The following is a 17879-nucleotide window of genomic DNA, read 5'->3' on the forward strand; positions in this document are numbered from 1 at the left end:
ACCTTTGATCACTACTGTAAACAAAACATTCATCTCGCCGAAAATGTTCATGATTCCGCTAAACTGAGAAAGTTTTCACATGATTTATCATCTCATAAGAAACATCAGACCTGTACAGTGCAGAGAAATGCTTGAATTGACTGTGGCATGTCAGATTCGTTTTCCGGCAGAACCTCTACAAATTAAAGTGAAAGTAGGGAATTTTCTGAATTCTCACTGGCGTTTTAATACACAAAATAATTCGGCTGATCTTCTTAATAAATAATATTTGCCAAGCATTTTTGGATCAGAAAGATCCTGCAATTAACAAGTATGAGACTCAGTTCAGTACATCTGCCCAATTTCTTGTATGCAAGTCTGCAATTTTGGACTTGTAATTTTTTTCCTGCACTACTTTCTTCTCCTACAAATTATAAAAATAATGAGTGGGATGTACCGTACTTAAGGTATCCATTTCTGACGAAGGACTTGGATCATACGACTGGATGGTTGTCAAAGCTTAGCTAATGGACCATTGTTTTAGTGATGATAAAAATGAAAGTCTTGTCCGAAACGGGGCGACATATGCTATTGCTTGCAATAGCAGACTTTTCTAGTTATTATTTTTCTTCTTCCTCGGGAAATCTTTTCCGCGAGTGATCTTGTAAACTACACATCCGACTAAGGTGAAACCTTTTTAGGGTCAGTAGGCATGTTATGTAGATTTGCGGAACGAAGGTCATTTTACGTGCACGTGCGTGCAAGAGCGCGCACGTGCAACACTTGAAATGACCAATATAATGGATATAGCCGTAACTTTTCTATTTTTTGATTATATGCTTTGAAACTCATAATATAAGTATATATTAGTAGTATAGACGTGATGACATGGTCAAAATAGCAAGATCTCACGCGCATGCACGTGCACTTTGCTCTTATTGGCTGAAACTAAAGCCTCAATATCTTTCTTGTTTTTTGATAAAATCCTTTGAAATTTTGAACATTCAAACATTAGGGAGATCTTTAGCTTGATATATAAGAATTATCACGAAAGCATGTGCATGCACGTATGCTTGCAAGAGCGCGCACGTGCAACACCAGAAATGTCCAATATAATTGATATAGACGTAACTATTTAAATGTTTGATGAAATGTTTTGAAACTCATAATATAAGGATATTTTAGCATAGACAAAAAATGTATTTGTCAGCCCCTGCAATGGCATTGAATTCTAGTAAAGATAAATAAAAAGATACAAATAACAGATTTAATGCAGTAAAACATTGATAAAAAGTGACAATTGCCACCTCTTAACATGCTCAGACATATACAACTATGTACAACAAATTTCTGACTGATCTCAACATGTATTATCTTTTCTGCATAGTGTTTCTTATGATGAACCTGTCTTAGCCTACAAGGATCATAAAGTCACATTCAATTCACAGTTGTCATCAGAATTCAAAATGGTTTTTAAATTTCTTCTAAGAAGTCTGTCATTTCATCCATGACATGGCTGTCATCATAGGGAGCTCGCACCATATCCTTTTTTACGCTTGGAATTTCCATGCGGGGCCACCCCAGGGAACAAGCCCAAATACTCCACGACAAAAATACTACTACTCGACGAATTCATCCATGTAATTCGTCGTCTGTAACTAGGGTCCAATTTAAGGGCCGTGTAATAGCGATTTAGTGTCGTAATTCTGGAAGGATCTGGTTGCGGTTCCATTAAAGTGAACACATATTTGCCTTTACATTTTGACCGGATATGAAACAGTCTATTTCGTACAACAATGGTTCTGTATCCCCCCGTTTCTCGTTGAATTAAGTAAGTTTTTGGTGTATTCCCTTTACTCCAAGTCCCACAGTCATCAGGGAAGAAACACCTTTTGTCCCTTACTATATTTGCAGCATTTTTAACAATAAAATAGACATTGTTTTTATTCCTGGTGGAATTGACGGAAGTGCTTCCGATGCAGGGAAAGATTTGAAAATTTCTAGTAAACATTCAAAATCAAAAAACGACTTGTCCACTTGACCAACTGCTTCAATTCTGACAGGAGTAATTTCACTGGACTCGTTTTGTTCACCACTTTGATCAGCACTGTTCGCGGCTGAGAGCTCATCAGTCTCACTTGTAGGTTTCGAATTGTGCTCTCGCTTTCCCATAATGATGGGTTGAACGGGAAGCTTTAGTTGAGGACACCAGTGGCTGCTTTTGGTCATGCTTTTCATCTGCATTGTGCGATGGAACATCGTCTGAGGATTTACTATAAGGGTGGTCTAAACCTGAAGTTCTGGAAGGATTAATTGATAATGAGTTATCTTGCGATGCAAGATCCTCAGAAGATGGAATATCTAGTAATTGATCAACATCAATTACATTCTCTGGAGCAGGGGGCAAAAGGGGAACAAAATGATTGGTCACCCAGTTACCATCGTCATCTTTTAACATGCTGCACCATAGAATATTTATGGTGTACTTGGCCTGTAGAGCACGTGGTAGGAATTCACAGTTCAAAATCGAAACTGATGGGTCAAGGAGGCCATGTACTGGTGGGTATAAAGACTTGATGCCTCTCGATATTACAGTAGCAGCAGCATGAATAGTCCATGCACATGAGAACTTGAAATTCTGAGCACAGCTCCCAATGGCTTCCTCGTATGAAGGAGATATGTATGCCATTCTATCCCTCTTGTGACTATTTATGTAGAAGTCTTTGTGATAAAACATCTCAAGGCAAGTCCGGGCCCTGATCTCCGATGCCAGTTTTTCATTGCCCTGTATAGCGATTGATATGGCATTAAATAAACAATTCCCGTTTCCTTGGACTGAAACAGGCACAAAATCTGACTTGCCAACCAGATCCGAGGCTGAATGGTCTATACTCATGGAAGGTTCATATTTGAAAGGTTGTTTGAAGGTAAACGTTTAGGTTGTTTACGCATAAAAATCGACTCGATCTTAACTCCCATCTCAAAACACCCAGACTGAAGAGCTGATTCTAACCTGGCAAGAGACTTATCATAGTCAAAGGCCCCAGAATTGTTCTCACAACATCTAGAACAAATGTAAGGCAGCGGGCATTTCTTCAAGTAATAGAAATCAGTATTGGACAATTCCTCGCACTTTTGGTGAAACCATTCTTCACATTTGTCACAGCCCACACATTTATAGCCATCACAGCTAACATGACAAAGGCCGCATGCATAGTCACTCGCTGGAGATGAATCATTCATGCTGCCAAGAAAGATGCAGTGATGTTTAAGTTCCCAGCAAAGATGTACTGCATTAGAAGTGTCTTCTCCAGCAACCTCTTACTATCCTCTCTTCTATCCTTTATCTTCTAGCTTATTAACTATCCTCTCCTTTCTTCTAAAGTTCTACTCTCTCTTCTATCCTCTCCTATCTTCTATCTTTTCCACTAGTCTTTCCTCTATCTTTTCCACCAGCTTCTTAACAATCTTCCCTTATCTTCTAATCCTCCACTATCCTCATGAATTGAGCATGCTGAAGCTAAAAAAAATTAAGATGGACTTGAGTATATAGTACTACCGGGTATATACCATAGACATAGAAGACAGTATTGTTCACTTGTGACCTTGAAAATCAATTCCAAACTAGGAAAATATAGGGGTTGTTGTAATTGTCAACTCGATCTGCATCAATTAATATTCAATTTACTTAAAATTAGATGTTGGATCCGCTCGCATACTAGCTACACTAACATCTAATAACATCCCATAGAGGCCGGGTTACATCAGAGGTCAAATTCTATCAACCAATCAAATTGTTGCCTGCAAAATCATCATATATTTGTTGAAGCGGATAAGTCCGAATTTGACCTCTGACATGACCCTGTCTGGGATGTTGTTAGATGTCACTATGTATAGTGAGTTTGCGAGCAGATCTAACATCTAATTTTAATTAGACTGTATCTGCAGGTACCTGTGCCATTCACATCTTCATTCTTGGTAATTTTGATACAACTTATTTGAAAAAGCATAAAATGAAATTTTTACATTGGCTATTTAATATTTTATATATTTTGGCACTCAAGTTTTTCTGCAACCCTACAGAAAAAGTCAGTTTATACTGTAAGATTTAATCACGAGAAGTTAATGAACTTCCGAGGGATCAATCACGTAAACAATGTGCATACAGAAAAACTTGTTAACCAAAAGTTATTCCTTTAATCCTTTTGTAAGTATTTTGATGTGGATTAATGATATTCATAACAAAAATAAAAATTTTAACATTTGTGCAATTGATCCCAATTATTAACGGTAACCTGTTGAAATACAAATCAAAGAACAAGAAAACATTAACCTTGACATGTAGGTTGTGTAACAAGCCAGCCTGTACAATTTGCAACGTGATATTCATAAAAATTCAAATTATGGGACAGTTGGGAATCGGCTCACTGGGCACTAGATTTACCGACTGTCTTATACAAACGGTGACCATATTTTTTCTTGGCTTTTTCAAAATGAATTGTCTGTTAAACTGTAATGATACCGATTGAAATCCATGTTTTAAAACTTTTTAGCGACTCAATTTGCGTTCTTTAAAGGTGATTTTACCATTTTCTGTTGCATTTATTGTTTATTTGCATATATTCATGTTTATTCGTGGCAATGGCAAATGTCTGCAAAAACAAAACAAACAAACAATTTTCGTTAATGATGTAGACATTTCTTTTGAATTCTGGTTTTCTTATAAAAATGTTCTGCTTTTCATACCACCATTTCCTTACCTAAGCCTTTTAAATTCAGGTCTTCCTAAATCATAACCTTCAGCTTCGTCGAAAAACAGGAATAACCCATCGGAAGTTCTCGGACAGATCATACTTTTAATTAGTCTCGTTCAACCAGACGCTCGGCTGTCTCCGTGAACTCCGACCAGCAGAGAGTCTGGTAAAGAATCACGTAAGCGTTTGTAACCGTCAGAGGGCGCTATCTTGTTTTCATTTTAAAAATCATTTTTGTAATCAAACGTTCAAGACGTTTCTTCTGCTTGATTGTGACTTTATATTAATAAATTGGTCTTTAATTAGGGATACCAAACGAGAAATTACAATATCAATCGAAGGAATGTTTATTACGCAGGTAGGGCTACACTACTTTCACTTTTGCTTTCGTACAGAATATTTGCAAGACATAATAAAACACGCTTACCTATAACTGAAGGGCATTATCGTAAACAATTCCTCTCTAACGGTTTTAACTTTTAGACATATAACTTTCACATCTTTAAGTTATTTTTCTGTTGATTTATCATGTATTTGTTTAAATCTTGTAGGTGTGTTCTTTTCAGCCAATCAAAAACTTTACCAGAATTTCGGTAAGCCTCGTTTTGGCGTCACAAACGATAATACGTATCTTTACCAGACCCTCTGGGTGGTTAAAGATTTACGGAGACAGCCGAGGGTATTTAATAGACACAGGAGTTCGCGTACTTATCAATTTTGCCAAAATTTTCGGTAAATAAAAAAGATACGTAATACCTATAATAATAACACAAGGATTGCAACCGTTGTCCGCGACGCCATGACGTGACATCATGGGCGGTCTATTTACCCAAAAGGAACAAAAAAACAATCATACACAATTAACTAGAGACAACGATATTACATTTAGATACGAGACAAGTACTTGTACCTCCCCGTTTTAAATTTTCTTGAATGTCTACTAACTTGTCTCTGGTTTCATTTCGCAAATGACCTCAATCATCTAGATTAGCATTTCGGGCAGATTTGTTCCTTTTTGGGTAAAAACGCGCCCGTGACGTCACGTCATCGGCTTCGCGGACAAAACATATTTGAGCGAAGTTGTGGAGAAATGTCTCTGCTGCTGCTGTAAAACATGCGTTTGAAATTATATGCATTAAGAGCCATAAAGAATGAACCCTTCACAAAAAGATTGGCTTGTGTTTTATAATTTTCGATTGAAGATTAATTGTGCGACAGACTTGATATTAAGTGAGGGGTTCCTAGGTGACATAAAATGCGTTGCACTCCTTGTGTTATTATTATACGTATTACGTATTTTTTTATTTAATGAAAATTTCGGTATAATTGATGGGTACGCGAACTCCTGTGAACGAGACTAACTTTTAATGAGAACTAACTGAGGGCTCTCGAAAATAATTTAGATCAGAAAGATGTTTGAGTATAAGTATAAGTTTACTAAGTAGAGATTTTAAAAGCGTCTAAATAACTGCGAAATTTGGCGGAAAATGATGGCAGCATCTGAAGAGAGTTGTAGTTTGACTTTTGCAGATACGTCTGCACAGAATTATAAAGGAAAGTAATGATGTTAATGAAGTGTATAGAGATGTTTCGAAGTGGACCCAGGTAGATTTGAATAAAATAGGAATCCACTACAGCGAATACGCCATTTCTCTTCGTCGGCTTGAGGAGCTTGCCAAAAAATCAAGTTGCACTCAAAATTCATCAGGAATAACACGGGTGCCAGCATGTTTGTCAACACTGGAAAACTTTTTGACAGATCATTTCAAATTATGTATTCCACATGATAATTTGAAGAGACACCTGCCGCGACAAAATGTGGTGGAATATTTACAATACATAAATGAAAGTCGTAAAATTGTGGGAGGATTTGTCAATGTTGTGAAAAACAAACTAATTTCGATGAAGAGAAACGGTAAGTTTAAACTGTTTTAAGCTCATTGTGTCTGTTTCAATTACAGACCTTAAATTTACATTGATTAAAGTCACGGACAACTAGCAACACGGCAACATTTTTCTTTTTTGAAAAAAAAATTGACATAACATATTTGTATATATGTATTACAAGTGTATGTCAAGCACCATGTATGGTATTGTTTCATACGACTTTAAAAATTTATTTTGCAGATTGTTGAATGTGTTGCATTTAAAAGTTCAGGATTACTTGTCCAGTCTGGGTAGATTCATGGTGGCACGAGGGGATGGTCCTGTCCCAGATATCACATACACACAGCTTGTCATGGATTTCCTGCGTAAGATGTGTTCATCAGTAAGTTAAAGTTCGGAAAATGGCTGGGGTAGTCTTTACTTTACCGGTCCCCAGATCCGCAAGATCCTCATGCTCATTGGACTATGATGTAACATTTACGTCACTCAACTGATAGGGGTTAGTCTTCAACACTATTCGACTGATTAGGGTTAGTCTTGCACCCACTCTGATATCCACATGGATAAGGGTTAGTCCTCGCACATTATTCTACTGATTAGGATAAGTCTACCATCTGCCCGGGAGATATATAAACGTCTTAGTCCTTGCAAATCATCCAAAGATAAGGGTTAGTGACTCCTTCTTTTAGAAAAATTAAGAAATTCAGATGCTGCTGTAGTTTTTGCAAGGTCATAATTCAGCTTCAACACCATTTTTTAAGTTTGTTTACAGGGAAAATGTTAACAATGATTGACAATTATTTTTTGTCGATTTTTTTCAATAAATATAAAACAATATTTATTAATTTCTTCAGAGAACAAGGTCTATTGTTATCACAAAACCTTAGTTGGACAGAATACATTGATAGCATTGTAAACAATGCTTATAAGAAACTTGGGCTTTTGAAAAAACTTTAAATTTAAAATCGGTAGGACACATCTTTCAAAATTGTATGTCACATTTATCAGACCCTCGCTCGAATACGCTTCAATTGTTAAGGATGGCTGCTCTAATAATGATGCCGAAAGCTTGAAAGAGTTCAATTATCTGCAGCTAGATTTTTTTACAGGACTTCTAATTTTTGTGTCAAGAGAAATACTTTACTCTTAAACTGGCTGGGTAACATTGAAAGTTAGGCGCTATAATGCAAAAATGACCACGATGTACAAAATTCATAATGGTAGTGTACCTGAATATTTGAATGACATTGTTCCAAACAAGCGCGAAAACATTTCAAAATATAATACCCATAATAAGGAACAATACGCTGCCCCAAGATGCAGATTAGAATTATATAAAAGATCTTTTATTCCTGACGCTGTGAAACAGTGGAATTTATTGAAGACAGAAACAAGGGAAGCTATCTTACTCAATACGTTTACAAAAAACTTAACTACAGAAGTAAAAAATCCCCCAATCTATTTTTCATTTGGCAAACATTATACAAATATAATCCATACTAAACTTAGACACAACTGTATACTTAATTATGATTTACACAAAAGAAATATTATTAATAGCCCTTTATGTTCATGTGGTTTATATCTCAATGTACTACATGTATTTTAATTGCATGACATATAGTTATATTTAAGGAGAGGAACTCGTAAGTTGAAAGAACTTGTTTCCAATCCTTTTGTTTATACAATAAAATGTGTTCAAAACAGAGAACAAGGTTAAAAACTTTGTTTAAAAACATAGCTTACCTTTAAACCAATCTTTTAACTGTAAAATTTGATTTTTGGGTTAAAAAGGCCAAAAATTCCGTACTTTTAATTTTCCTTTGATCGCTCACGCGATATCATATACACTGAAGTCACCTTCGGCGACACAACAATTTAGTGTGTTTTTCTTGGGATCGGTAAAGTCGTTCCAATGGCTTTCATCAGTGATTGTTTAAGTACAAGTTTCTTGTTTACACTCTCTGTTCATTACATGATGATGGCTTAGCCTAGACAGATTTTCTATTGTTTTGTTTAAAACTATTTTCACAGTCAGTTTTTATTTGTAACAATTTTCAGACTTGGAAAATCAAAGACCACACATATGAAAATTGGAAAGCAAGAGGTGGTTAGCGCCCCGGACCTTCGCTTTGAGGAATATCCTGGGCCGCAATTAATTACCTTGTTAAGGATGTCCAATGAGGTATACAATGTCCTGATTAAAGGCCAATTTCTAACCAATAAATCAAATTATAATACCCTGTCATTTTAACATAATTATCCAGATACCTGTTTTTCCCATTGTTGTTAAATATGGGGGAGAAAATGGGCAAAGATATCCATCAGTCTGAGAGCTTTCATTTAACAAGTTGATCCAATAATTTTCTATCAGAATTCTTACTATCTTATCTAAATTGTCAGCTATGTGTCTAAAAATCTAATAGGCATACTCTAGCAGTGTTGGATTACTGTAAATGTACTTTTTTCAGCATAGGATTATTAACACTTTGTAACAAAAACAATATATTGTAAAGGTAATGACTTATAAGTTATATAAACAATATTTTACAGGTCAGCATCTCCTGTGGGGAACCTGACTCCATTTCTAAAGAAGATTTCAGCATTCAGAGTTTGCCTGAACATATTCTGGGTCAGCACGGAGCAGATCTTATACTTGACATTGACAATTCTGTCTTCTATCCTGGCATACTGGGAATTATATGTCTGAGAACAAAGGTCTGTATTCACAATTACACAGCCTCAGAATATCCTCTGGTATCCCTGACAAACATCACAGAATGCAAATATAAGTTTACATGTAATAAATGACAATTATTCAGTGAACATGGCATTATGAATAGCAACATAGCTCTGCAGGCATATTTACCATGATGCACTAGCATGCATCATAAAATATGCCATCAGAGCAATTGCTGCTTATAACGCCATGCTCACTGAATAATGTTTTTTCTTTGAAATTTTCTGCAATCTAATATTTCAAAAGTTAACAACTGCCCTGTACATGTAAGTAAGTGTTTTACTGTAGCTCAGCCGCTCAAAGCTTTAAATTCCCATATTGACTTCCCTGAAAATGCTCTTGGATTGCAAGTTTTTCTTTCCACGAATTTCACTGAAAGTGGGTGATACTAATTTCAGTCTGTCTGTTCGTCTGTCCCTCTGTCTGTAGTTTGGCCTGTCTGTAACACTTTCATTTCCATGCAATATCTCAAGAAGCCTTTGAGATTTTGCAATGAAATTTTATACATGGCCTAAGAAAGACTCCTATTGATTTTGAGGTCAAAGTTTGAGGTCATAAATTCAAAAAAATTGTCTGTTTTAATGCTTTTGTCTCTGTGCGTTATCTTAAGAAGCCTTTGAGTTTTTGCAATGAAATTGTATACCACAACTCCCAATGGCCTGAGGAAGACCCCTATTTATTTTGAGTTGATAAAGGTCAAGGTCACAAATTCATAATTCTCTGTGTGTGTGTGTGTAAAACTTTCATTTCCAGACGATATCTCAAGAAACTTTTACAATGAAAATTTAAATCCCCCCTCCTAGAACCGTGTTCTCTTGTATTTTCTTAAATTGCGGGACATTAGCTTGTTGTTTGATGTCTTGAGGTTCTTGTTAATACTCTCTATCTCTGTCTTTCAGCTTATTTTTACCTACCTGGAGTTAACAGAGGACCATATAAACCTCATTCAGAAGGGAACTCCAATGGGAGCTAAAGGTGCCTCCATCCAGTACACACGTCCTTACAATTACTGGAGCCCAGAGGATAGAAAAGAAATCTATAGAACTCTGCTCTGGTTAGGACACCTTCAAACAGCAAGTGAATGGCATTGGTGATGCCTCAATAGAAATAAGAAATCTATTGTAATTACATTCTGTTTCATCATCACATGTCCAGTGAATGGCATTGGTGACTCTTCTACAGAAACAGTAAAATCATTACATTTATTTTCTGGAGTCATGAATTATTGTAGAACAACTGTGCAGCTATTGTCAGTGAATAAACTGTTTTGTTATTGTTGAATTTCTTTGTTAAAGTTTTTCATTTTATTTACCCTGGTAAAAGAAAGTTATTAGTTAATATCTGATTACATGTACCATGAACTAAGAACCTACATTTTTCTAATTACAGTATCTATTTATCTGAAAAAAATTTTTTTTGATCAACTTGATGAAATCTAAATAAACTTGTGCTATGCCCGGTAATGCCCCTGTCATCACCATGAATTAGGTGACAGTGTTGATGTTGGTGTACCAAATAAATTTCAGTTTTAGGACAAAGTCCATTCCCAAGTAAATATAAAATCCTACTTGAATTCAGTTAATAGAGATGGTGCATCTAGGGATACACAATGCCAGACCTGCTTGAGATGCTGGATGAGTGACCTCAAACCGTTTGGTGACAGCAAATTGAGGAAAATCTCAGTTGAGGCTACCTCAGTGAATTGAGTTGAGATTAATAAAATTTTGGTGATGGTGGGGCCAGGTCAAAGTTTAATGAGTATGTCCATTTCAAAGTATTGCTTATTTTTTTTGTCACCAAACTTGTATGGATTATACATCTGAGGATGCATACTGTAAATCACTAAATTTTCGCGACACCTTATTTTCGCGAGATAGTCATTGACTCTTCATTAGCGAGACAAAATTTTCGCGGATTGTGGTTATTGCTCTATATAATCTTAAGGAATTCTATTCTACGCGAGAATTAAATTTTCGCGAGTGCACCGTCTCGCGTAATTATGCGAAAATAAAGTTCTCGCGAATAAAAAGTGATTTACAGCACTACCAAGCATGTTTCATATGCGTGATCTGACCTGGGGGCCATAAAACTTGGACCAGCTCACTTTTGATCTCAGTCTCACTTTTCCGCTATCAATTCCTTCGGCAAAAGTGGGACTGAGATCAAAAGTGAGCTCATCTAAGTTTTATGGCCCCCAGGCCAGAAGTAAGCTCGTCTTAGTCTAATGGCTCCCAAGCTTGACCTATTTACAAGATGAGTGACCTCGAGGCTAACATTTTTGGAGCAGGATTTGTCTTTATAGATAAGCCTTATGGTGACCATTTTGAGTATATGGTACATCTAAGGATGCACACTACCAGACATGCTTCAGAAGCTACATACATGTATTTCAGATGTAATTAAGTATATTAAAGACCATTACACTTACAAGCTCTGTAGTACTCAAACTTGTATGGATAATGCATTTAGGGATGGCAAAAACCAAACTTCTTTTAGATGCTTGATCTGAACTACATTCAATTGATGGATGAGCGGATTACTTTTTAGCTCACCTGAGCTGAAGGTTCAAGTGAGCTTTTCTGATCAAGATTTGTTAGTTGTCTGTCGTCATTGTCGTTGTCATCGTCAGCATTGTAAACTTTTCACATTTTCATCTTCTTCTCAAGAATCACTGGATCAATTTCAACCAAACTTGCTACAAAGTATCCTTGGGTAAAGGGGATTCAAATTTGTTCAAATAAAGGGCCATGCCCTCTTCCAAGGGGAAAAAATAATGAATTAGTGAAAAATTAATGGCATTTTAAAAAAATCTTCTTCTCAAGAACCACTGGGCCAGGAAAGTTGAAACTCATGTGGAATCATCCTCAGGTAGTGTAGATTCAAGTTTATTCAAATCATGACCCCTGGGGGTAGGGTGGGGCCACAATGGCTGATCAAACTTTTACATATTAGGAATATATAGACTTTAATTTAGGAAAAATCTTTAAAAATCTTCTTCTCAAGAACAATAGGAACAGGAAAGATGAAACTCATGTTGAATCATCCTCAGGTAGTGTACATTCAAGTTTGTTCAAATCATGACCCCCGGGGGTAGGGTGGGGCCACAATGGCCTATCAATTTTTTACATAGAAATATATAGGAAAAATCTTTAAAAATCTTCTTCTCAAGATCAATAGGGACAGGAAAGATGAAATGCGTGTTGAATCATCCTCAGGTAGTGTAAATTCAAGTTTCTTCAAATCATGACTCCCGGGGGTAGGGTGGGGCCACAATGGCTTATTAAAGTTTTATTTAGGAATATATAGGGAAATCTTTATAAATTTCCTTCTCAAGTACTGCAAAGCCATGATTAGTGATATTTATATGGAAGCATCCTCAGGTACTGTAGATTCTAGTTTGTTCAAATCATAACCCCCAGGGATAGGGTGGGGCCACAATGAGGGGGGGGTCCAAGTTTTACATTAAAACATATTTTAAAAAAATCTTTTTCTTTAGAATAGCAAATGGTTAGTGATATCTTAATATGGATGCATCCTCAGATAGTGTATAATTAAATTTGTTCAAATCATAACCTCCAAGGGTAAAGAAGGGTCTCATTGGTAAATCAAAGTTTTACATAGGAAAATAAAGGGAAAAATCCCAATAACGAAAAGCTATGTTTAGTCATATTGACATGTAAGCATCCTCATGCATTGAATATTTAAATTTGTTTAAATCATGAGTACACTTTGGGGTAGGGAGGGAAGCAATGGGGAGTCAAATTCAATTTATTACAAAGTGATATATACAAACAAAATGTTAAAAAAAAAACTATAAAAATCTTTTTCTCAAGAAGTTGTATGCAGTATTGATATGGAGGCATTCTCAATTAGTATTAGAATTCAATCCCCCTCCCGACCCCCCCCCCCCCATAACTTTTCAGTTCTGATCTGATTAATGTGCTTTTTCCTAGCTGATGTGCTCAGGTGAGCGATGTGGCCCTTGGGCCTCTTGTTTAAGCTAGTTCTTTATTGAAAACAATAAGCCCTTGAGTCCTTAAACTTGCATGGATGCACATTACAAGACTTGCTTTGGATACAACCAAAATCTGATTCCATGGCAATAAAACTTAGGTACCTCACTCTTAGATCTCAGTTTCATTTCTATGAAAGGGTGTACAAGTGAGACTACGATTGAAAGTGAGCTCATTTTAGTTTTATGGCCACAGAGCCTGATCTATCTAGATTGTTCTGGTGATTGAAATTGTTTGTTTTTTTGGAGGTTCGTTCCACCAAAAATTAAAAATACTACTTGGACAAAACTTGCATGGATGCCTAAATAAAACTGAGTGAAAACTATACAAACATAGAGTCTAAATACTTCTTGAAGAATACTATACCTGATCTTAGCTAGGTCTAAATACACGCAATCTTTCTGCCTCTGCCTTTGTAACAAAGTTTTCAGAAGAGAATCAATATCTGGAATAGTAATATTTTAGAATGAGGGATTAGTATTTCTTTTATTCCTGTTCTTTGAGATAATTGATTGATTGTATGTTGTTTAACGTCCCTCTCGAGATTTTTTCACTCATATGGAGACGTCACCACTTGCCGATGGACAGCTACAAATTTTGTTTAATGTTCGGCACTCAGGGCCATCGAGCAGTAAGGGATCTTTTTCGTGTTCAAGTTCAAGTTCATTTTATTCACCCAAACCAAGATCGGTAGATGGGGTTCAAATAACATATATACAATATACAAACTGGTCAGAGGTACATAATTTCTATATAACAAAAGGATGACATATGGATATAATAGGAAAGTGTTCGATAAAATTAGAGGGAAAAATATATCGAGGAGGAGAGACAGCATCGTAATTTTTTTAATTTAGCACCTTACAGCACCTACTGCGACACGGGACCTCGTTTCATACAGCCTCGTCCGAAGGACCGGTCTCTACGTCCCACAGTGGGATTCGAACCCGCGACGTAAGGGTCAACTGTTATTCGAGATAAAAAAAAAATAAACGTACTAGTATGTCTACAATTTTCTTCAGTTTCTAATCTTCGAATGAGTTGAAAACAAGTCAAAATTAAAAGATTTATATTTTTTCCCCTTACAAACTCTTCAAAATGTACTGAAATGAAATAACCCCCCCCCCCCCCCGAAAAAAACGAAAATATTTATAAATTATTTCTCCTTATATCTTATATAAACATAGTTAAGTTTTATTTTCCAGGCATTTTTTTTTTTTTTTTAAAGCTATTTTACTTTTACTGTGTCAGTGCCATTCCTTAAATACGTATATGTCGCTGTCTTTCCACACTTACAAAAATAAGTTTTCGATAAAAGTACGTACTAGAAAATGTAGAGGCTATCACTCCCATCACGAAATACCACTTATCTACACATTATAAGATTATATGAAATTTTAATATAGTATTAAACTTGATACATGTATTGGTCAAAATTATTAAAGGTGCATGGACACAGATTTGAAGTTAATATTTTCTGTATAATATTATGACATATATTTTAATAGCATTTCACACAAAAATATTTTAAAAATCTTAGTTATTGAAAATTCAAATTTCTGGACGAGTTTGATTGACACATCCTTGCACTTTCACAAATTTTAATTTTATTCTTAATACTTAGGAAAAGTGGCAATCTTGTTGTGTATTAATGAAAAATATTGAAACTATAATCCAGAAAATTCAGAGTAAAAATGTTCGAAAGCAACACATACACACAGTATATTGTCAGTCCGTGCAGTTGTGGTCAGCAGACTTCAACAATTGAACGCTCCCGGTAAATCATAAATATCAACAATAACAGAGCTCGTGTCCTGTTTACAAAAACTGTGTTCGTTTTATGGGTGTGTTCAATTTGCTAATATAATTATTTTTCTGGATCAAAGTTTTAATATTTTTTATACACAAGACTGCCACTTTTCCTAAGTATTAAGAATAAAAGTAAAAGAACTATATGCGGTATATTGCATATATTTGCCCCCACAAAAGTAATTTTGAAAACTTCCTGAAATGTGCTGAATTCAATAAATTGTATGAGAAATATAAATTAACAAAAAATATTATAGTGTCAAAGCAGTGTATTCACAATTTTTTGTTTTTATGACGTCACAAACTAGTCAGATTTTATGTCCTTTTTCAGGAAGAGGACAAAATGGACAAAATTTCAACAATTTTAGCTTTAAAATTTATAGAGCGCAAGTTTGTTCAGGAACGATATTGACATATTTCATTGATATTATCATTCTACACATTATATCAAAATATTGATCCTGAACACACATGCGCTCGGTGACTTTTACTCAAAATATCGACGAAATATGTACATTTTTCTGTAAAATTCATAAAAAACTGAAATTTACGTCATGTTTGTGACGTCATTACGTACATATGGCGTCATTACTTATGAAAATATTCAGTGCTTCGAAGTCAGCATATACTCCCCTGTTTAAGAACTTAATTAAATATATCTCCATCAAAGTTTGATATGGGGGGCAAATATTGGTTATTACCGAATAAAGTTCTTTGCGAGAGTGCAAGGATGTGTCAATCAAACCCATCCAAAAATTCAATAACTTTAAGATGAAATAAATTTTTTAATATATTTTTGTGTGAAATGCTATTAAAATATATAATTCGTGATATTATACAGAAAATATTAACTTCAAATCTGTGTCCATGCACCTTTAAAGACTTCTATAAAATTAATAATTTTTTAATGCAAATTTGGATATTATATAATTTAAAATTGTAGAGGACAATACTAGTATATAAGACCCAGACTGGGTCGATCCTATACTAGTATATTCCTCACTGCATTTTTTATAAAAGAGTACGAATAATCCCGAACTTTTCCTAACTTAAATTTTCTCTCTAAATAATTAGGTAACAGGCAATGCCAGCAAGATACATGTACCCGCTCCTGGGTACTAGAGCTGACAATTGTCTCAAAGTCTACCTCATTAGGTGACCTTGCAGTAGCCCCCACAGGTACTTTTGGACAGGAACCCCCCCCCCCTCTCTCTCTCTCTCGAATTTACACCCCGGGAGAAAAAAATTTGATGTCTTGATAATAAATACCGCGGGTATGATTAGTTAATAAAACGTTAATTCTTCGGGTCTTGGGGGGGGGGGGGTTCACATGGAATATATTGTAAATATTTACAAGAAGACTAATTTATGAAAAAAAAACTCAATAATTTCTTTTGACCCGGGCATGCACATTCAAAGGGGTGTGTGTGGGGGGGGGGGGGGGGGTAGAAGTTCCTGTCCACAAGTTACTGTATCTGTGATAGCTCCAGCTGAAATGTGAGTACAAGTTAATAAAGGAATGGAAACCTTAATTAATAGCGAGCGCAGCGAGCGTCGCGAAGCGACGCTCGCGAAGCGAGCTCAATAGACTAACCACTCTCTACCATCGGCTCAGACATTCGTATGGGCGAGGAACGAACGACAACTCTGCATAGGAGATTGTAGACTAACGTGTAAGAACAGAGGAAATTCGGATTGAAATCTGTACATACGTCAGCCAAATTTCTCTGTGCAACATTCCCAGAATTCCTGCACTACCCAATGTCCTTTGCGCGAATATTGCCGAATAAATAAATAAATAATAACTTAAAGCATATATCAGACTTTCAGTTTGTAGAAATCTTTCAAAGAAACAAGAAATAACTCTGCAATGTTTTTCGACAAAAATTGCACTAGTTCTATAGTTTCAAACAGACGCTCGGCTGTCTCCGTAAGCTCCGACGAGCTTTTTGACGTCGTATGACGTCACAGCTAGTCGAGATATCTCGTGCGGCTTGACGTTCGAAGTGGCTGATCTCAAGTGTTTTTGATGGTACAACTGCGCTCGCCCCAACGGTCACACCGTAAAACATATTACAACTGTTATTTTTATGGGTTTTTGTTACAATCAGGATTAGGTATCTGATATTCATTGATTCCCGCTTTTTCATTTAACACCGATCCTTATTACATGGGTGATTCAAAATCTTAAAGACGTACAACACACTGGGGGAGATAACTCTTGCGATTTCAATTGAACGTTTGACGTGACGTCAAGTTTAGCGTCAAAAATAAAGCGTCAAAACGACGAGTAAAACGATCCCAATGCATATCAATCATGAAAGAAAATTGGGATAGGGGGCTGTGATTGTGCGTACCATACTCAATCAATAAGTATTTTTTTAATTAACCCGATTAAACTCCGTAAAAAGCAAGACATAAAATACCATCCCTTAATGTTTATTTCATTTCATTTCATGTGTACAATAAATTGTATTTTTGATCAAAGCGCAGCGTTTTTTTTTATTCTGAAAATTTTATTTTACATTGCCGAAATTCTCATTATGTACAATTGGCTATATAACATTCCGATTAGTGGTCTTCATTACAATTTGTGCATACACGATATAAATATTGCTTTTCTTCTTTAATTAAATAAAAACAACAATGAATAAACAATAAACTTTTTACAATGTAAAATCGATGTTGTTCTCAGAC

General features: G+C 35.7%; 1 protein-coding gene across 1 annotated transcript; it reads left to right on the forward strand.

Annotated features, from left to right (window-relative positions):
- The first annotated feature begins 8687 nt into the window (after window positions 1–8687).
- LOC134278622 (uncharacterized) lies at window positions 8688–10592 on the forward strand. Its single transcript, XM_062760922.1, has 3 exons — window positions 8688–8805; window positions 9174–9338; window positions 10260–10592. Exons 1-3 carry the CDS (start codon window positions 8707–8709, stop codon window positions 10452–10454), a joined length of 459 nt encoding a protein of 152 aa, XP_062616906.1. The 5' UTR covers window positions 8688–8706; the 3' UTR covers window positions 10455–10592.
- Window positions 10593–17879: the final 7287 nt, after the last annotated feature.

The sequence above is a fragment of the Saccostrea cucullata genome, unplaced genomic scaffold, assembly GCF_032062105.1.
Source record: "Saccostrea cucullata isolate Sc308-1 unplaced genomic scaffold, CSIRO_AGI_Scuc_v1 ctg6198, whole genome shotgun sequence".
Classification (NCBI taxonomy): domain Eukaryota; kingdom Metazoa; phylum Mollusca; class Bivalvia; order Ostreida; family Ostreidae; genus Saccostrea; species Saccostrea cuccullata.